General features: G+C 34.4%; 2 protein-coding genes across 2 annotated transcripts; one reads left to right on the top strand and one right to left on the bottom strand.

Moving 5' to 3' along the window:
* The first annotated feature begins 11307 nt into the window (after positions 1-11307).
* Positions 11308-14117, top strand: LOC143568940 (AAA-ATPase At3g50940-like). Its single transcript, XM_077054969.1, has 2 exons — positions 11308-12360; positions 13624-14117. Exons 1-2 carry the CDS (start codon positions 11323-11325, stop codon positions 14098-14100), a joined length of 1515 nt encoding a protein of 504 aa, XP_076911084.1. The 5' UTR covers positions 11308-11322; the 3' UTR covers positions 14101-14117.
* A 1600-nt stretch (positions 14118-15717) lies between these two features.
* Positions 15718-21543, bottom strand: LOC143568933 (amino acid transporter AVT1C-like). The gene is made up of 11 exons (XM_077054965.1): positions 21342-21543; positions 20163-20467; positions 18513-18727; positions 18373-18396; positions 18079-18259; positions 17777-17999; positions 17549-17684; positions 17310-17472; positions 17183-17226; positions 16060-16122; positions 15718-15974 (listed from the first exon to the last, which is right to left on the bottom strand). The coding sequence occupies exons 1-11, from the start codon at positions 21524-21526 to the stop codon at positions 15879-15881; spliced, it is 1635 nt and encodes a 544-aa protein (XP_076911080.1). The 5' UTR covers positions 21527-21543; the 3' UTR covers positions 15718-15878.
* Between the last annotated feature and the right edge of the window lie 1263 nt (positions 21544-22806).

The following is a 22806-nucleotide window of genomic DNA, read 5'->3' as shown; positions in this document are numbered from 1 at the left end:
TCAAATGACAATCTTTTTTAAACAAATTACTAACATCTATTTATTAATAATCATCCATATCAAATAATAAAACTCTTATCTATGATTCTATTCTACACCTATAAATTTGAGAACTTCTTTTGTCTTTCGAAATCCCCAACAATTCTATTGTGATTTGGCCCAACTGGCTGGCCCAGACTCACTTATAGGTGGCTTTGGTATTGACTTTTGAATAATTCTAAATTTATAATTTATTTTTTTTGTCAATATTCTTATATTAAATCTAGGATTTTCATTCAATGACGTGACTTGTCTGTTATTGAATTTTATAATTTTAACATAATCTTCTATTTTAGTTATATAAGATAAAACATATGTTGTATAATAATGATCATGACCCAACGCTAGAGAGAGAGAGAGAGAGAGAGTTGAAACTGAAATGAGAGAAAGAGGTATAGCGTATATGTAGTGAATATGTGTAAGTGTGTTCGGATAGAGTTCATTTTAGTTAAAACATCACATTATCACTAATGTAATTTTCGTACATGTACAATGCTGATTTTCGAGGAGGGCAAGTACGTGGTTGAGCGACACCGGCCTGACACCCTGCTAAACCCAAAATTTTAAAGAAAAGTTATATATTTCTATGAAAAAAATATATATTTTTAATGTTTAAATCTAATTATTCAACTCATTTAAACTTATATTTATAAACAAAATTTTTTTACACAATCCAAATCATAATCAAGTAAGCTTATTTAAAAACTTAATTGTTTAAATCCCCCAGAAAAATACCTTTTACTTAAGACCTAATTTTTTTTTCACATGCAGCCCAAAAAATTTTAACAGTTCTCGAAGGCGATTCTTTATGCATGTATTAACACTTTTTATAATAATTTAAGAAAACGGGGTTAAGTGGTGGTCCAGGTCAACAAGCGATATGATGGGCTGGCCCGTATTAACCCATACCACAACTCTCTACCAGTTTTAATTGTTTTGATCCAAACGTGTCTTGACCCGTTAACCGACCTTTGCCCACCTCTTGCCTATTTTGCCAATTCAGATTTCAGGTTATTATGATTGTTGTGTTAATATAATATTGGCTATGAAATGCAGCTAAAAGTTTTTATATTTTGTAGTGATGTAGCCAACGTTTATTTTTCACGTAAATGTTTAAAATGTTTTAAGATTGTGAGTGAAGTACACGAATCTGATGTTTATATTGGCATCTCAGACTCCCAGTAGTCATCTTCAACTAGATGCTGGTGAAATGAAAGCTTGAAACGTACAGTCTCCAAGAAAAATAAATGGCGTGGTTCATAGAATGTCATTTTCAAATAATTAATTGAGTAAAACCAACCTCAAGTTAATTGTAAATTCACATGTCATTTTCCTAGTTTTTGTGCAGCTATTTCAAAGCAATTGGCTGGTGATGTTAGTAATTTCAAAATTTATATTTTAGTCATGTTGATCTTTCAGCCTCAACTGGTTTTTTAGCTTAATTTTTCAAGTTATAAATGTTTATTACTTTTATCTCTATTCGGTTAACCTCTTTGTCTTATATATGTGATTTCGAGGGATTCAACTTTTGACCGAACTCAACCTTTGAAAGTCCCCGACCTATGGAATAGGTGGACTTATACAACCTATTGATGATATAAATGATGTGGGGGATGTCGAGGAGCTAATTAATTAGCACCCGAAAAAGCCCCTTTAAAATGGATGAACTTTTACAAGAAAACTGATACAAATTTATCATCTGCCATGCAAAAACAAAAATTTATCATCTGATCTCAAGGTAGGTTTCATTAATTAGCTAAGAGTGTGCATTTGTTACATCAGTAGGATGGGGAAGCTTATGCTTGCATTATTAATGATCCAGCAACCGAACAGGTCGGACATGCAAGTAAGACTAGAAAACAAATATTTGTATGAAAAATGCAAATTAAATTATAAATTATGATCTAATGGAAATTGCACTGATTTTGACGTTATTTTACTAATTATAAATTACATTCTGTTTGCAGTGTGCGCATATAATGTATATATGTGTGGGCTCTCAGGGGGGGGCAAAAGTGAAATTGCACTAATTTTGACGTTATTTTACTAATCTCGTGAAAATAACGTTAAAAGTGGCGGAAGGTTAATCAGGCATCATGTGGTGGTGTTGATAGCCGAAAGACAAGGGTGCATGCACTAATTGACTGATGGTTGAGTGTTATGTGCTTTATGTCCAATGCTTGATGCAAAACTACTATCGAGTCGGGGGTTTCACTGGAAGTAGTCTCTCTATTCCTACGGGGTAGAGGTAAGGCTGTCTACATCTTACCCTACTCAGACCCTACCATAGCTTTGCTATTGGTGGGATTTACTGAGTATGATGATGATGATGATCTAATGGAAATTATTTTTAACGACCACTAAACAAGCCCCCCCCCTGCGTATAATGTAATCTGCAACTTTATTTATCATTCTTTTATTTACAGATCGAGTTGACTTATGTAAAATAAATCGTTCAACCTGTTTAGTACGTATACTTGTTCGGGCGGAATTAAATGTCAAGAACAAAAGGAAAACTTTCTTTAGCACTGGAATCTATGAAAGTTATAAACACTATGAATCAAACACGTACAATCTATTTGTAAAGCAAAGTACAACGTGAGTGTTTCTTGTGTTCCTCACCCTTTGTAAACCGATTTTATCCGTCATTGAAACTTCATAGTATACACATCACAAAACATAAGTAGACCTCGGTTTTGTTTATTTCATTTTTTCTTATTTTTATTTTATTTTATTTTGTAGAAGCTCATGATTTCATACCAACATATATGCAAGACTGAAAACATTTCTTTTCAAATCTATTTTCCTTATAATGTTGTGTGTTCACACTTTGTTTTAAAACCTTGTAGAAAAACAGAACAAACTTTTTGGTGGTCTCCACATTCCCAGCGTATGTCCCGTTCATGGTTTCTGATCTCACTTTTGTCGATTATCAATATTTTCCCAAAATAGAATGTTATTATTTTCTCTTGTTCCAATGCTCATCCTATTTTGATGTAAAAACTTTCTCAGGTCTGGTTGGCAAGTACCCACGTGAAATCCTTTCATAGTCCAACCAAAATGACCATTTATATATTTATAAAATTACAAGTGTATATAATTTTATGTTAATTATAAAATATACATAAAGAATCATGTAGTGATCTCACTTTTGAGATTGTGTATCAACAGCAACGTTGTTATATTTTACATGGGCATATAGTTCAAACAATGATATCATTCTTATATTCTTTTGTTGTTTGTGAGATTGTAGATCAGATTTTCATCAACTAAAATGTGATTAGTAAGCTCGTAGTTTCATTAATTAACTTGTCAGTGTCGGTTCAACTACCATTTTAGAGGCCTAAAACAATATAGAAAATTGGAGCCCTTGTGGTTGAAAAAAAAATCAACCTACAGTTAGACCATTCGTAAAGGCAACATTGTGGCGGCGTTTCGGCCTCAAAAGGCCTGGAACACCACCCCTCTCGACGTTTTCGGGCATGAAAAGTCTCCCAACGTTGTGGAGAAAACGCTGAAGGTGGAAGGAGATGGGGCCATCACTTTCTTCCAACCAATGAGGAACATGATGGCGGGTGTTTAATTCCCCACCACCACTACGCTCGGTCTTAGAAGCACATACTGCCTAACAATTTAAGAGACTTTTCAAAATACTTAAACAATTAAGTTATCCCCCAGTGAATCGCCCCTTTTTATTAATCAGTGCCTCTTTAAAACCTCTCCCGACTTTCAAGCACATATCAACCATGCTAAAAAGGATATTTAGAAATTAATCGTTTTTTTTTCAAGCGGAGGCCTCAGGCCTTAGCTTGAGCTGCCTAACCCTAAAGCCGGTCATGTAACTTGTCAAATGTAAGGCCGAAATTAATATATTAGGTAGTGATATATACATATATATATAGTGTAATTTTAACTTTTTTGTGTAATAAAGTGTTTGTATATTTCGGTCTTACAAAACATAAACCGTTAAAAAACCTTAAAAGGGATTTATAACCCAAAACCTTAACCCTAACTTACAAACTACAATATAAATACACATATGTAATATATCGTTCGTCATTCACTAACCCACAACATACTTTCTTACAACATGCCTCTACCGTCAACTAAACCCCGATATGGCACGGCCAAAACATTCCTCTTGACGATCGGCACCATCGCAGGGACCGCAATGCTTATCCAAAGCGTCTCCCGCGATCTCTTACCTCGTGACCTCCGAGACTACTTTTATCTAAACGTTTGTAACTTGTTAAACAAGTTCTCCACTGAATTAACAATGATTATTTACGAATACGATGGGTTTACGGACAACGAAATCTACACCGCGACACAAATCTATTTAGCCGATCGAATATCATCCGATATTCATCGTTTGAAGGTCACAAAAAACCCTAGAGAACAACACATGAATGTTGCTATGGAGATCAATGAGGAGTATGTGGATGTTTATAATGGTGTCAAGTTCACTTGGTCTTTGGTTTCCAAGAGGCCAACGAGAGAATATTATATTAGGATAGTATAAGGGCTTGGACAAGTCTCTTTCTACGTCTTGGTCAAAATATGCCTCGTAGTATTCATCGCTCATGTTGTCTTCGGGATATGGTTCGGCTATTCTGGCTTCCTTTGCCTTATGTATAAAGTTTTCGATGTGAGCTTTAAATGACATCTACATTTTATGGGTGGTTTAGATTGTAGAGGGGGAAAGAAAGGTTACCAGCCTATCTTATCCCTAAACACATAAGCAATTATTTCCTAAACTTGGATCGAAGCTTAGGTATTGTTTTATGATACCTAATTCGCTAAGATCGATGGCTCTGATACCAACCTGTCACACCCTCGTCTAGGGCCTAGGAGCGTGACTCAATAGTTGGTATCGTGTTTGTAAATAAATCAGAGTTGCATTTAGTTGCGAAAGACTTATAAAACTTTAAGGATCGAAAGTGTAACTTTATATATATAATCAAAAGACGGGATTATAAAATACCCGTTTAAGTTATTACAAAATATTTATGTGTTTATGATTACAAACCACCATATTAAGTTATTACAAAATAATCCGAGCCATCGATATTAGTAGCACTTCGACACTCCAAGTGCTAAACTTGTTCACATGCAAAATGTAAGAAAATACGTCAGCAACGAATGCTGGTGAACACGCTGACGCAAAAATAACTCTTTTACTTTATTACCCCTCGAGACTATGCCTGTCTCGGCCCAACGTGGCTTAGGAATAACAAAGTCAAATAACACATTATAAACTAGAGCCTCTACACTAGGTCACCTCACAAACACCGCAGAGTTCGACTTTATTAAGTACCCGTAAATATACACATACGGTCGTACTCCCTGCAGGAGAGTGTCCTACGACCAAGGGTGGTGCGATCATGCCCATACATCACATAGTACCACCTATGTAAGGATCCAGACATATGTATACCACAGCCTGAAGGCTAGGTTTATACCCATAGTTATAACGGTTTTAGGAACACATAGTTCCTTGTAAACATTTCATATAACAAGTTGACTCTTTCGAAAACAAGTTTAAAAGTTTGGGGGCGTATTCACCTTATCTCTTTAGGATCGGCTTCACTCACCGTCCAAGGGTCTTTCCTTTCTTTATCTCGCACCTATAGTACGAGTATAAATATTTGTTAGTCGGATACACGATCCGGCTTAAGACCTTTAGTCTTATATCTCAATCCTCGATTGAACCTTTAGTTCAATTCTTATTTACTTGAAAACCTCTTGTTTAAAAGTAAATTATAAACTTTTAGTTTATATTCAAAACCCGACGTTTCTTCTTCTCTAAGAAACATAATCTTTTCTTTTATTATTTAAGAATACTCTTTATTCATTAAATAATAATTTCATAACAAAGAATATAATCACATATACTTACACACATATATATGAATTCACAATATTCAATAATCATACTTTTATTCATTTCTTTGTTATGTTTTCTTTTCTTTTATCGAGGTATCGAGTATAACCTCGACTTAAGGCTTAAGCCTTGAATATAATATTCAATTATATTGAATTCATTATTACGCCTAACCTCGTTGGCGTTTAGAAATGCTAGGGACTCGAGCAGCATTCCGATGCCGCCTTACTTTGCTCGACACGCTAATCGAGGAACGCCAAATCTTCAACACTCGAGGACACGACTCTTGAGATTCCTCGCCATTATAACAACACCTTCTTGATTGAGTGTAGGTAGAGGGTTGGCAAGTACTTCGAGGAAACGTTATACACAAATGAAGGATCGTGGCACGCTTATCGAGGCAAATCGTTTATCGTTTCTAGAGAGAGGTTAGAGAGAAGTGAGAGCTGCGTTTGGGATGCCTGGAGTGAGATCCCATGGCCGCTATTTATAGACTTCAAATCGGGTCCCATCGCGGTACGCGATGGGTGCTTCAGGAGACCTATCGCGTACCACGATATAGGTCTGCTGACGCAGATCGTAGACCTGCCACGTGTTGACACGTGGCAGGCGCCGCTCCACGTGGCACACGTTGTCAGACACCCCATCGCGGTACGCGATGGGAGTCTCTTCTGACTCATCGCGTAGCGCGATGGGTCAGGAAAACAGAATTTTTATTTTTAACCCTCAAGTTTGGAATTTGGCAATTTTAGTCCCTAGACTTTGGAAAGTGGATACTTTGAACTCGAAATTTTCACGGTATTACAATTCACTGGTCAGAGTATGTTTAAATGAATTGATATGGTTTAAAATATATATGTTATTATATAAATATTTCTTACAGTTTCAAGTATTTTGAGCCAGTTTTTTATTGAATATATTTTTATTTGGCTCATAATTAGATTTTAAAATTTAAATTTTTAAACGAGCTAAATTAAAATATTTATGTTAAACTTGAGATCAGTTGGTAAAATAGTCACACCTCATTTATTAATGTCGTGTAATAGAAATTTGAATTAATGATAGAATTGCATTTAAGTTTGATTATTATATTAAATTTAAAAACTTCATATTATGTATTTTTTATGAGTGACATCACGAGAATTATTTGACGAAGTTGGGCTCTCTCACAAAATAATGGGCTGGAGTTTTTTTACGTGGAGAGAAAGAAATCATCATCATCATCATCGTACTCAGTATATCTCACCAATAGCAAAGCTATGGTAGGGTCTGAGGAGGGTAAGATGTAGGCAGCCTTACCTCTACCCCATAGGGATAGAGAGGCTGCTTCCGGTGAGACCCTCGGCTCGATAGTAGTTTTGCATCAAGCCTTGGACATAAGGCACATAGCACTCAATCATCGGGACACCGGCTGATCGGTGCATGTACCCTTATCTTTCAGCTATCAACGCCACTACATGATGCCTGATTAACCGTCCGTCACTTTTAACGTTATTTTCACGAGATTAGTAAAATAACGTCAAAATTAGTGCAATTTCACTTTTGCCCACCCGAGGGTTTACATATATATACATCATATGTGCGCACCGCAAGCAGGGCTAAGAGAAAGAAAGAATATGCCCAAATATTATAGAAACCCTACAATATGATTAATATATATAAACTAGAAAAGGGACGCAACCAAGGGGGAGGGAGAAGTCATACGAAGCAGAAGGAAAAAAATATATAATATTCGAAAGTGATTGGCGGCTCAGTGGGATTACTTTTGGTCGAGTAGGTTAAACCAAAAAGAAAGCATTCATACAATAATTTATTTATTTTGGTTTGTGTGGCTGTGGAGCAAAGTGAAGTCAACGAAAAGTCAGATCAAGAAAGTTTGGTTTGTTTTACTTAATTTTTATTATGAATTATTTTTATGAGAACTCTTTTATTTTTGATTCATACTTTTATACGAATAGCTAAATACTTTTGCACTACCTAGGTTTTGGTTGAGTACTATGTTATATTAATTGTTTGGCGAACTACTATTGATTGTTGGTTGATTTAATATTATGGTAAAGTTTTTAATTGGTTTGTTCATGGTATTGTTGAGTAATTAAATCTAGTTTATTATTATAATATTTATTCTATTTGTGTTTAATAATTTTTGGTGATTGTTAGACACATGATTAGGTTGTTTACTTTGTGTTTTCAACTTGTTTGCGGTTTATGGTCGAAATAACCGTAGGATTAATTTATAAAAGTTTATTAGATTTTTATTGTTCTTTCACTAGAGAGACCGGGAGGTGATTTAGTGTTGTGCCATCTTTGTCTTTTGCGGGTTTGGGTGATAATTGCACGGGAGTTAGTTATCCTAGGTCCCTAAGATTATTGTGATACAAGTTGTGTTCAAGTTAATTAAAAATACCCTATTTATATTAATATATATTGTATTCGAAGAGACCGGGAGGTGATTCGGGTTTTGGGGTACCATAATATTATTAGGCAAGGTGAGACCGGGAGGTGATCCAAACCTTTAACAATTGAGCTTCACATGTCATTAGAGTTATAGGGTGTCGTTGGTGAGGCCGGAAGGCGATCTAGCGTATTTTAGTGGTCTTTAATGTCATATTTTTAAGATATTGTTTTTCAACCAAGTCAAGTTCGTTAACTATTAATTTAACTAGTGAGATTCCATTACCTAGGTAGTCGTTTCTCATATTTGTTTAAAACCCGATTTTTATAAAGTTTTATTTTCAGTTTAATTTATAATTAGTTAAGTTTTATTAGTTTAATTAATATAAAAAAATTATAAAAAAATCAAAAAAAAGTCGAGGTTAGTAATCATTTAAGTTTAATAATTAGAGTTTACCCATAGTGTCCAAGGTTCGATATCCGTTCTTACTTGCTAGCTACATTGCGTCCGGTACACTTGCTGATTGTGTGTGGTTTTTTAGGTGAATTCGGTAAAACTTGGTTTTTAATATTATACACACTTTTCACACATCATGAATCTTTATTCATTTTCAAAATTTATTTAATAACTCTAATTGATATTTTTTTTTGTAATGGCAGTGCAGAATTGTTTGTCGTTATTGCTCACTCAAGAAGAGTTATAGTATGTGAAACCAATGAAGTAATCTTTTTAATATATGAATATTTGATGTCTATTGGTTAGTGAAGATGTTAATTGCTTTTTTCATCAAATTATATATATTATTGTTCCGATACAAGTAACTGTTATGTGGGTGTATGTGAATTGTCGGATGATTTTTTTTTTTTGAATGTTTAAGCTTGCCTCCTACTATTTACAATAAACCGCCATTGCCAGGGATCGAACCCTGGACCTCTCACCCAAAGGCCTAAGCCTTTACCATCCCACCAAAGTGGAGATGGCGTGAATCGTCGGATGATGGTGAGATGAAATCATGGCCGTAATAAGTCTAAGAAAAGCTTCTAGAAAGGAAGTTAGCAGCAGTTGTTTATTTTCTTCAACTTCTCATCACGTCGCTCCTTCTCAGCCGGTGAGTTAGGGAAAAGTAGAATCAAAATGGAATGTTAAAGAACATAAGTGCATATAATATATCATGGAATGTAGTTGCCAGTTCGATTACATGAATGACTTACATTGCTTTGTGTTTTTTTAGTGAAGTTGCTCATTTGTTTTCTCTTTAAGTTAAATGAGTTGAGTTTTTTTTCTTAAGCATATAGTATTTTTATTAAACATATTCTATTTTGATTTAAAATGCAAAGAAAGATAGTCTTGTCATTGTGATATTAAACTACCCGTCCACCGAACGGGTATAAAACTAGTTTATATAGTTTCTTTAAATATTTTATAAAGTGTGAGTTTACTGTTACAAGAAAAACCAAAATAAAAAACTAATCTATCATTCTATACTACGTCAATAAAGTTGAGAACGACTTCATTTTATCATTTGAAATGCCAAAATATTCTATATAATTTGGGTCTAGCTGGCGGGCCCCAACTCACTCATAGCCTCATAGGTGACTTTGGTATTGACTATTGACTTTTGAATCCTCCTAAACTTGAAGATTTTTATCGTTAACTTAACTAAAATATTGAATTTTCATTAGTTGACATGATGTCGTCTGTCATTAAATTTTATAATCTTAACCTAATCTTGTATTTTAGTTATATAAAAAATACACATTAAGTATAATTATTATGCAAACGAATAGTAATTAAAGAACCACAAAGTCATTTGAGTTGTAGTCTAGTGGTAAGAGCCTAAATGGTAGAACTTTACAGGTAAAGACCCAAGTTCAAAGCTGAGCAAAGTAATATAATAAAAAAAAGTGTTTGTTTCGTTAAAAAAAAGGCAGTAGTCATCACGTAAAATTTGTGTTATGTGGATCTCGTAGTTGCAGTTGTAGTTGTTTTATAGAGTGGTTGCGTAATATATAACGACAAGTTATTATCCCTCAAGATTTTCGAAACTCAGAGAGAAAAGTTTTTTCTAAACATATTTTCTTTGAAAAAACGAAGTAAATAAAAAAGAATATTGAAGTCTGAAGAACTCTATTTAATTTCTATATGATTACCTAAAATTAGGAATATTGATTTTAATAATCCCTATTAGATGGTATTGACCGATAATAATCCATATTTATTTTATCGCCACTGGCGGTCCCAAATTCAAAAAAGTTGTCCCCCAATGGTCCCCGTTAAATATGACTTAACGGCGTTATAGTTTTTCTGAATTTCCAACCAATATTTTAGGGCTTTTGATCGTTAGGAGGATGTGATTCGATTGGTGTAAAACTTAGTTCGAAACAGTGCTTCAAAATAACGAAACAATGCTTCAATTTGGGTGTTTGAACTTACAATTAACCAAAATCAAGTCGTTTGGATCATTGTTTGGAGCTAAGTTTTATAGCATTCGACTCGTATCCTTCTTCCGATTAATAGCCCTAAAAAGTTAATTTAAAATTCGGAAAAAAGTATAACGTCGTTAAGTCATTTTTAATGGGAGACCATTGGGGGCCAACTTTTTTGAATTTGGGACCGCCAGTGACAATAAAATGAATAGGGATTATTAAAATTCAATATTCCCTAAAATTATAGATCTAAGGTTTGATAGTTAAAACTTCAACCCAACTCAAACCGAACACATACTTGTCGAGTTAAGAGACATTCGAGTATCGAACATAAAAAAGATGAAAAAAAAGAAGAAAATCCTATAAACAAAATCTTAAGCCATAGTTACTTTTCCTGAATTTTTTACAAAACTAGTGTAATTGGTAAAATTATTTACTAAATTAGTGTAGTTTTGAACTTACTCACCACCCACTTTCGCAACATGCAAGAGGCAAAAATTGATTTATAAATTATAACAACTAATAATAATAATAACATTAGTATTCCCCGTTGCCTAACCAACACCTTCATTTTCAATATGCCTCCGTCAACTAAATCCCGATTTGGCTCAGCCAAAACACTGATCTCCACCGTCGGTTCCATCGCAGCGACCGCAATGGTAGTCCGCAGCGTCTCCCGTGATCTCTTACCCCTTGAACTCCGAGACTATGTTTATCTCAACTTTCGTAACTTCCTCAACAAGTTCTCCACACACTTGACCATGGTTATATATGAATTCGAAGGGTTTACCGACAACGAAATCTACACCGCGACACAAATTTACCTAGCCGATCGAATATCCTCGCACATCCATCGTTTGAAGGTCACGAAAAACCCTAGTGAACAACATATTAATGTTGCAATGGAAATAGACGAGGAGTATGTAGATGTATATGAAGGAGTTAAATTCACTTGGTCTTTGGTTTCCAAGAGGAGGCCAACTAGAGAATATTTCATTCACGATGAGAATGGTCAGTCGACACGATCTGATCTTCGATCGTTGGAGCTCACGTTTCATTGGAAACACAAAGATCGCGCGTTGAATGAGTATCTTCCGTTTATTGTTAACTATGCAAATTCGAAGAAGCAAGTCGTGAAGACATTGAAGTTGTTCACGGTTGAGAAAAAGACGAATTACACTAGGTATCCATCGACGTGGACCTCGGTGAGTCTTGATCATCCTGCGACGTTTGAGACGGTGGCGTTGGATGATGGGATTAAGGAGACGGTGATGAAGGATTTGGATAGGTTTTTGGAGAGGAGAGAGTATTATCGGAAAGTTGGAAAGGCGTGGAAGAGAGGGTACTTGTTGTATGGTCCTCCTGGGACTGGGAAGTCAAGTTTGATTGCGGCCATGGCGAATTATTTGAACTTTGACATATATGACTTGGAGTTGACTGACATTAAGTCAAACTCGGAGTTGCGTAGGTTGTTGGTGGCGACGGCAAACCGTTCGATACTGGTGGTGGAGGACATTGACTGTTCGAAGGAGTTGCATGATCGGGTGAATGCGGAAGCAGAGAAAGCTGCAGTTCGTAAAAATCCACAACGAGGTGGTTACGATGAAGAATCCAAGGTTAGCATACAACTATTTTAATTGACACTGAACTAGAGAAAACACCACTGACATGTCACACGGGGCAATTAACATACCATATTGATAATAACGTGTACACATGTCATATTATGTGTTAGACTAACACATAACTGACTGATTTGACGATGCTCACAACTGACAACGTCATACGATTTGTTTAACTATTTTTCATCGGTCATATAGCTCGTATGATGATTTCAACGTACGTATAAAAACACCTATTTAAGAATCAAACAATTTCTATGGAAAATATCATAAAAAATCAACATGTTTCTATTTTTATTTTCTTGTAAAATCCCCTTAATAACTTTTTGTACATAAAAAACAAACATATTTTTTCTGTTTTTTTTTTATAAAAGTCCTTAACAATATTTTTCACATAAAAACTTAACATGTTTTTTTTTCCTTTTTATCATAAAAGTTTTTTAAAATGTTTGATTTAAAAATATATATCACTTAATTATGATTGAATTGAATATTGCAAACATTACTTGATAAATTATTTTAAAATTACTATAGCTGGTTGTTGTATACGGGCTTTAAAACCTAAATTAAAAAGTCACAGCACGTTAAAATTTCACCCTTTTAACACTGTGTTTTGGTTTAACGTCCCTTTACCACTTTAAAGTTCCACTCCTTTAGCATTTGGGACCTATCATGTGTTGAAAATATGTCTGTCGCCTGGTAACATGCATGCTGAAGCCCTTTCCTTACCGCTCTCGCGCGGTATGTCGGGCTTTAAAGTCATGTCACATTAGTTTATGAAGTCCCTTTTGCAGCCTACAACAATAAGCCTAAAAATATTTCTTCATAATTTTTTTTAAAAATTATTAAATTTATACAAATCATTATAAATTTGTTAAGTATTCTCTACAAGGAAAACAAAAATAAAGTACATGTATTTTATCTTTCGTATTTGCATAGTTTATATTAATATAAATAAATTAAATAATCAATCAATCATGTAACTTTTTGCTTGACAATGGTATAATTAACATAAAGGATATAAAAATGAAAGTTAACATAAACAATCAAGAAACTTTTAATTTAGGCATTAAACAAATTGAAATGATAACGAAGTTTCTGTGTCATTCAATTCATCTCTCCTAAGTGTTTGAACTTTAAACTATCTATGTTTTATATTTTTAGACGTGTGTACTACATGGGTAGTTAACGAAAAATTAACACGTTTAACAAATGTGTTAATGTGTTATACACTAACAATACAATTATTTTGTTAAGGTAACGTTGTCTGGTTTTCTGAACTTCATAGACGGCCTATGGTCAAGTTGTGGCGATGAGCGAATCATAATATTCACAACAAACCGAAAGGACAAACTTGATCCCGCCCTTATTCGTCCGGGGCGTATGGACGTTCACATCCACATGTCATATTGCACCCCGAGCAGCTTTCGACTGTTAGCCTCCAACTACCTTAGTATAACCGAACACAATCATTTTGAAGAAATTGAGAATTTGATATGCAATGTGGAGGTCACCCCTGCTGAAGTAGCCGAACAACTTCTCAAAGACGATGACCCTGACATTGCTCTCGGCGGCCTCATTGAGTTTTTTGATGTAAAAAAGAAGGAAATTGAGGCCATGCAAAGGTTAAAAGAAGAAGCAGAGGAGGCTGCAAAAGAAAATGAAAAGAAGCAACAAGTGGATGAAGTTGATAATGAAAAGAAGCAACAAGTAGTTGAAATGATTAATAATTAAGAAGTTTGGGTATTTATTATTTGACTATTATATGACTGTTATATATCATCATCGTACTCAGTATATGACTGTTATATATATATAATAATAATAATAATAATAATGATGATGAAAACCGTGCGAGGTAATGTGTATTATTGATTTGAGATTTCATGAGAGAACTAAAATGAAAAAATCTTGATTTGATATTGTGGATATTGTGTTTAGAACTTGTTTCTCACCTCCAGAAGTGACGAGTTTCTCCACACGCGAAACAATATATTTACAAGCAGCCAAGTGAACCTTTATGTGCAAGAGGATTCGCGGCTCGGGTCATCACGCGTGTCTAGAACCATCGGCACGGCATAATTCCCAAAAGGGTCTTTCATCGTTGTTTGTTTTTTAATGAGAAACAAGTTTACAAAACGATCTAAAGAAATTACCATAGATCAACATGGGAAACAAAACGAAACAATTTTCTCGCTTGTAATGGCTCATTTTCATAAGTCGAAGATTTCTCAACAACATTAGAAGCAAGATTTTACGAACTCGTCATTTCTATTTGTCTTGAAAGCTTGCTGATAATAGCAGATCGCTTGTACGGTCAAGGGCGGACCTTATATAGGGCGGGGAGGGGTCTTGGCCCCCCTATTTTCTTTTTTAGAAGGGTATAAGTATTAGTAGAGCCGTAAATATTAAGAAAATTTTGAATAAGTGTGGGGAGGAAGATTTTAAGAAAAAAGATGTATTTTTTTCTATGTTAATTAAGTCTAGACATGTTTTACTGTTTAATTTATGTCATTTCAATTTTTATTTATATTAATTCAAATTTGATGTATTATATATTATATTTAATATTATTAGCGACGTAAACAATTTCAAACTTATTATATATTTACAAATTTATTTATTTTATTTTTATTTTTAATTTAGAAAAAAAATTATATATGAAAATCAAAGCATATATAATGACCATCCAACTAAAAATTTCTTGTTTCGCATTTAGTTTTAGCCCATTAGGGTTAAACAATGTTAGTTTTACATGGTTGGCTCGCTTCTAATCCAAAAGCTTAAATTTAACATATGTTTTCGGACCCCTCAATATAAACGTTAAAGTTCCGCCATTGTGTACGGTTTACAGTGTTGTAGTAATTAGTATATGCTAATTAAGCAAAAAAATAAAAATAAAAATAAAAAATTCCAAACTATTGATGGGTATTGTGGACATTTGACTGTCAACAGTTTGGTTCTGTTGGTCAACATCAACCCCCTCCAATGCCTGATTAGATAAAATGTTATGGACAAATTATTTAAAAAATCCCAAAAAGAACTCAATTTAATGATCTTTTACGAATAAATCACGGGTTAACAACCAAACCGGCCTCCAAAAATGTTATCAAGATATGGTCTTTATTAAAGAAAATATTTTTGTGGGAAAATAATCACCTTCTGAATGACCCTGCAACCATGCATTTGAAGACTAAGATGAAATGTGCAAGCTTTTGGAAACTTAAATGATATTTTCTGTAAGTTATTTAGTTAAAGGACAAAAAAAATAACTTAATATCATTTTTGTATAACATATTAACATAGTTGTTAATGTGATAAATTGGACGTATTTTACTAAAATATATCTGACTTCTCATCACATCTAAAATAAGGTTGATACTTGATACCATTACCATACCAACAACTATTACAAAGTATATATAAAATAGTTGTTCTAATAATAGGCGGAGAGCAACAATGAAGCTTCAATAAACAAATAAAGGTACAAAGTAAAATTAACATTAACATGATCAAAACAACTGTTGAATAATCTCCATTACGGATGTATATGTCCCAATAATCGACGACATGATTCCAACCACGATGATCAATGCACAGAGTGATCCCTACCAACAAATTAAGCAAAGTACTAATTAACATATAAATTAAAATATCACGCTGTGCTTATTAATCACTAGTGTTATTTTATACCTGAAACCGGGTTATCTTTCCCTTTAGGATGCTCAAAAAGCAAACACAAGGAAGTATCAACGTCTGAAACAATAATATATAGTCATTAGTCAATCACCGCATTCTGTAAAATAAAGAGAGGTAGGTTGAACCCACAAACACGTTTAGCTAAACGGGTCAGGTTGGGTCCCGTTTGCTTTCTAATATTTTTAAAGTTTATTTTAATTTATGACATAAATAGGCCGGTATTTTATATCAAAATTTAAACTGGTGGATATTTTTATACCTTTACAATCAGGATTAGTTTCATATTACCCTTTCAAACTTGAAATTTTTTATATATTCCCAACCAAAACTAAAAATATCATATATACCCAACTTTTACTAAATGATCGTTCTACCCCTTTCCATTATACCCTACTTTATTTGGATTTTGATTGACATCGACGATAAGCAAGCGAACAGTTGAATAGCTAATAATTTAAAGCTAAAAATGGGTAAAAAAAAAGAATGGGTAAAACGATCATTTGTTAAACTATTTCTAATGAATTGGGTATATTTGATATTTTAACTACTTTGTAAAAGTATATATTATCTTTATAGTTGTGTATACGCCCTGCTTGCGGTGCGCGCATATAATGTATATATGTGTGAACCCTCGGTGGGCAAAAGTAAAATTGCACTAATTTTGACGTTATTTTACTAATCTCATAAAAATAACGTTAAAAGTGGCGGAAGGTTAATCAGGCATCATGTGGTGGCGTTGATAGCCGAAAGACAAGGGCACATGCACCAATCAGCCGGTGTCCCAATGATTGAGTGCTATGTGTCTTATGTCCAAGGCTTGATGCAAAACTACTATCGAGCCGGGGGTCTCACCGGAAGCAGCATCTCTATCCCTATGGGATAGAGGTAAGACTGTCTACATCTTACCCTCCTCAGACCCTACCATAGCATTGCTATTGGTGGGATATACTGAGTACGATGATGATGATGATGATAGTTGTGCATGGGTATATATGATATTTCCAAGTTTGTAAAGGTCATATTATGCATCTGACACGGTTTTTGGGTTCATGTCGTGTTTAACCAAACATGACCAGTTTAGCACCCCTAGTACTGTGAACTGTGAAGGAGAGTATACCACTAGCATGGTCAATAACGATCCCACGAGCGACATCACAAGACCTATAAAAAAAGAAATCAAAATCTTTGGTTTAAACAAGAAAATAAAATGCATCAGTTCGTGCGCGCAGGGAGGAGAGACTTACCAAAGAAGGGAATGGTGAGTGCTACAACCAAAATAGAGATCACCAAGCCCGTTCTAATGAGGATGGAATATGCGCGATTCATACGCTTTGATGGTATCAATTCCTCGAGACTCATAGCCACCGGAGATATGGTTAAAGCATATTTGGTAAACGGGTTGACTACCTGCAAAAAGAGTAAAAGACGGATATGAGTACACTGAAGTTTTAACTAAGAGATGCGTAATATGCAGTTAACTTACTGTTGTCCAGACAGCAACTTTGGAGGCAATTAAATCAGTTGGCAGGTTAAGAGTAAACTGTGATTCTGTTAATTCACCAAACATCAAGTATCCCATTACCGCAACGGTAGCATAAAGAACAGCACATATTCCAAAACTGCATACAAAACAAATAACATATTCAACGACGACTCTAGACACGCGTATGTTGACTTTTTTATGGTCAACAAGGGTACTTTACTACTTTACCTGGCAAAAAGGACCATAGGAAATTGCTTCCTATCTGCCATTGAAGTATAAATATTAGGAAAAATAGCATGCCCTGAATAACAGTAGCCATAAAGCCCTAAAGCCACAGGGAAACCCGAGAGGTTGAATGCCTTTGTGGTTTCAACTTGAAAGCCAACTTTATCAACCAAACCGACCCAAAACAAGCACATGGCTACTAGAAGCGACGCAATAACTCCGCCGACTGTATACAAAGGTTAAATCATTAAAACAAATTAAACACTTTAAAGATATTTGATTATTAATTAGTTTATATTACTTACCAGATATGTAACTGAGAACACTCATGTCACGAAGCCAAACTGTAGGAAGCACGACAATAGTGATGAGTATAGCAAATAAATAATGTGCAGAAAGTACAGATCCTCCAAAGTTTATATGTGCGTTTGGAAATAGAGACGATAGATTATCACTCTCCAAGATTACATACTCAATGCAACATGCCTGCAGCAAATAAAATTAACTTAACATATAAAACTTTTAGATCACATAAATGAAATATGACTAATTCATAATGTTTAAAAGATACAAAAGTAGTGTAAGACGATTATACTTACATATAACTCCACATACAAAATTATCTGCATCAAAACAGAAACAAGCAACTAGTCAAAATGTATGGCGGTGATAAACATACAAACATTACATTCATATGTATGTATATGTTCTTCTCAAGTAGTCAATTAACAGAACTTACAGAAATGATTAATCGGCCTCTGGTGCCAAAGGCAGCCTGGCCAATATCTGGATAAGTCTCGAGGCCCGGTTGACTATCCAAACAGTTTCGAAGGAGGATACCCGTGTAGAATGAAAGAGCACCAAAGACAAACAATAATATTAATCCAATCCATCCTCCTTCTTTGACTGCATATGGAGTGGAAAGAATTCCAACTCCACAAAGAACATTTATGCCTGCACAAAATTATCACGTGAAAGATTATAAACACTACACGCAATGCCACATGAGTAAACATTTATGAGTAAAGATAGTTAAGTTTAAGAAATCATATTCTTTACTAAAATGAAAGATACATCTGTAACTATAAACTCTTTTTTAACCAAAACGGATCACTAAAAGCTCAAACCAAGCCAAGCTTATACGAGCTCGAGCTTCAATATAACATTGTTCAATAAACGAGCCTGAGCTTGAATATAATATTGTTTAATAAACGAGCCCAAGCTTCGCTTACCGAGCCTAAACAAGCGTATTATTTATCAATCAATCATACCCAGTGAAGTACCACCAATAGCAAAGCTATAAGTAGGGTATGGGGAGGGTGGGATGTAGGCACACCGTACCTCTATCCAACGGGATAGAGAGGTGGCTTTCAGAGAGACCCTCTGCTGTTGACTACATATGTATGCGCCAATATAAAAGGAAATCGAAGTTCAACTATAGTATAATTCATAGTAGCACGTAGTAAAAAATGATAATATATATATATATATATATATATATATATATATATATATATATATGAAAAGAAAGTACCATAATGGTGTGTGACCAAAATAAGGTAAATATAAGCGTATTATTTATATGATTTTTATATAATATATCAAATATATATATTTATAATAACTATTATTTTCTAAAAAAATATGATAATATAACAAAAGTAATTTTACTATGTTATATATAAAAAATTTAAAATATAGGTAAAAGATTACCGTAAACGTATATAATCTATTTAATAAAAAAATAAGTGAGCCCAGCTCAAGCTTGAAAAACTACCCACGGTCTGAGTTTGAGCTTTAAAAATAGATCTCGAAATGAGATGAGCTCGGGCTCGAGTTCTCGTAAGATAAACGAGCCGAGGTCGAGGCTAGACAAGACCGGGCTCGGCTCCACTGGTTTACATCCCTAAATTCAAATCTAACAGAGTAATGGCTGCATTGACCATTTGACCTATTTGCTGTGAGAATTTAAATGTGTAGGCCAACAAGTATGGTAGGAGAGAGAGAGTAGACCAAATTATGGCCAAGCTTGCCTTGGTTAAATGCTCTACTGGGGACCAAAACTAAAGGGACCATCATACCAATTTTAGTCAAATGGTAAAGGAAACAAATTGTAGCAAAATCAGAAATTGGGCTCTTAAAACACAACTGACATACTTTTAAGCATGCACATACTCCAAGCTCTAATCTTGAAGCATGCAACACCAGAAAAAGTAACAGCACATGAAAATTAAAGTTGACTCCACAAATATCTTTAGAGTTTTTAGAGCTACAAGAACTCATACTTTATATGCAAAGTTGTGTAAACATTGGTACTCTTATATTAATTGGTTTAAAATTTTTAATATATCTAAAACAGCAAACAATAACATATGTTCATATTGCATACCATTAATCACGGACTGACCAAACGAGCTCTGCCTCGAAAGAGGAAGCTCGTGTACAGACTTAGAAGATTTCTGATATTGTGACAACCTCTTGGCGGATGATCCGCGTGGAGGAAGGGAATGAGAACTAAGTCTTTCTTGTGACTTCTGTGGCAAAAAAGGTTTGCTCAAACTTGGTAGTATCTCGGGTGTGTGTCTTTTCGTTATCGATGATAAAAGGAACGAACTGCCTAATCGAGATAGCGTAGGAGTCCCCAAAAAGTTCAAAGTTGGTGACGGTACACTACTGTACATATCAATCGATTGCCTGAAACATCAAACATGAAAATCTTTAACTACTTAATTTCATATCAAAACTGTACAATTAGCACTTTAACTACATTTTATTAGCATCTTGTTTCGGAGTGCAAACAAGCTGAACTGCTCATGAGCTACTCGATATCGGATTCATAAAAAGCTAGAAACGAGACAAGCTTTTTCTAGCTCAATCCAAGACCGAGCCTCAAATAAAGCTCGTTTAGCTCGAGCCTTGTACAGGAAGATCGTCTAGGCTCGTAGAGCTTTAACGAGCCTTGTGTATTTTCAAGTTTACCTCTTTTGGACTTCTATTATGTATTAATTTCACACTACACATCCGAGCTCGAGCCGAACTTAGACTCGTTTAAGGCTTTTCTCAATATATATAAATACAGTTAAAAAAAGTATATAAATTAAGTAACAAATAATAAACGAGCCGCGTCAGAGCATGAAAAAACAACTCACCCGCCGAGCTTGAGTTCTCGTGAGTCAAAACGAGCCAAGCTCGAGTCTAGTTGAGCTCATGCTCAAGCTCGGATCGTTTACACCACTAATCCTGTTGCCAATCTATCACTAGATACTTTAGTTTATGTTATGAATAAAAACCCTAAAAGTGAGGTTACCGAGCTTTAACGAGCATTTTACCTCTTTAGCTTGAGCCTAGCTTAGACTCGTAATTCTTTTAAGGTTTTTTCCCAAAATATATAGATATAAATTAAAAAAGGTATATAAATATATTAAATTAATAATTAAATAATAACCAGCTGAAAAACAAGTCAAAAGGAGTGGCTCGGCTCGTTTACACCCCTAATGTAAAAATTAACAATTCTTAAACCTAAAAGTGATACATTCTAATTCATCAATCAATTGTTGACCAACCATACCTGTAACTTTGAGGCCATGAAGGGTTTAATGAATTAGGTTTACTCTGCTGCTGAGTATTATTATCATCCGAATAATTAGAAAACTCTGAATCATTACCATCATCTTCTCCCACAATCGAATCATTATTATCTTCATCTTCATCACTCTCAATGTAAAACGCTTGTTCTGACTCCGAATTCCTCATATTATCTCAAAACCTTCACAATTACACCAAAACGAGTTTTAAATTAAATCAATTGTGTGTAATTACGTAAATTAAGCCGTACAAAAACACTAGTACACAAGGAAACATGCATTGATAGCAGACGCAAAATACGTTGAAACTGATACACCGATATATCAGGATGATATTATATATTCAAATATTGACTCCGATATATAAGGAAGGATCAACATAATCGAATTATCAGTACTCCCTCGTCCCAACCTAGTTTGACCTTTTCGGTCTTTCTTGTTTAACTTTGACCGATAATATTTTTGTTTGTGTTACATAATCCTTGATGTAAAATATATGAATGGATTGGGTTTTAAATTAATTTTACATTGATATAATTTTCATCAAGTATTATACGACATTAACAAAAATATTTACGCTCAAAGTTGCAAAAGAAACACTTGAAAAGTCAAATTAGGACATTTAAATTGGGACGGAGGGAATATTATTTAACCGAAATTCTTAATTACTATTCACATTAATTAATTACCATATTTTACCTAATAATGGTACCGACTACCGATACTGATATATTATGGTACTTGATTTTCATGTTTTCGGTTTTCATATACTGTGTAATTTACCGGTACCGAACGAACACTATCGGTAACACTACACGTACTTGATTTTTTATGTTTTCAGTATTCGTGTACCGTATACTTTACCGTAAAGACTGAACACTGTTGGTAACAGTAAGGTACTTGATTTTCATGTTTTCGGTATTGGCATACTGTACTAGTACCGACTAAACACAATTGGTACTAGTACAAGTAATTGATTTTCATGTTGTCAGTATCCGGTATTGACCGAACACAATCGGTACAGTCACCAGTACATGTACTCGATTTTCATGTTTTCGGTATTTGCACCATTCGGTATTCTCAATGTTGCTGGTACCGACATGTACCAAACAACAAAAAATCGGTATGTTATTCACTATATGGTTTCATTAGTTTTCGGTTTGGTACGGTATCAGCTTTACAGAAACGGTACCGATCTCATTTCTAACACGAACAAATCACAATTAAGCCTCAAATCGCGTCGATTACCACGTGTGGAAACTATATACAACTACTATATCAATTTAAACAAGTACTAAAAACATGAATCTAGAGAGAGAAAACAAAGTCATTGATGTTTACCTTATGAATTAGAAACACCAAGCTTCAATTCAAATAGACGAGATCCAGAACAGGTTCTTGTGTTAATTTGTTTCTGCTAAGTGTTGATAATATTATTATTATTATCTG

The sequence above is a fragment of the Bidens hawaiensis genome, unplaced genomic scaffold (genome assembly GCF_021521415.1).
Source record: "Bidens hawaiensis isolate Kalapana, Puna unplaced genomic scaffold, B.hawaiensis_p1.1 tig00024254_1, whole genome shotgun sequence".
NCBI lineage: Eukaryota > Viridiplantae > Streptophyta > Magnoliopsida > Asterales > Asteraceae > Bidens > Bidens hawaiensis.
The sequence above is the reverse complement of the archived record's forward strand: the minus strand, read 5'-3'. Positions and strand labels throughout refer to the sequence as shown.

Coding starts and splice junctions, on each gene's coding strand:
- LOC143568933 (XM_077054965.1), bottom strand. CDS start 21,526: ATGAGGAATTCGGAGTCAGAACAAGCGTTTTACATTGAGAGTGATGAA. Junction 17,227..17,309: donor ACTCACCATTCCCTTCTTTG/GTAAGTCTCTCC, acceptor CTTTTTTTATAG/GTCTTGTGATGTCGCTCGTG. Junction 16,123..17,182: donor CGTTATTGACCATGCTAGTG/GTATACTCTCCT, acceptor TTATTGTTTCAG/ACGTTGATACTTCCTTGTGT.
- LOC143568940 (XM_077054969.1), top strand. CDS start 11,323: ATGCCTCCGTCAACTAAATCCCGATTTGGCTCAGCCAAAACACTGATC. Junction 12,361..13,623: donor GTTACGATGAAGAATCCAAG/GTTAGCATACAA, acceptor TATTTTGTTAAG/GTAACGTTGTCTGGTTTTCT.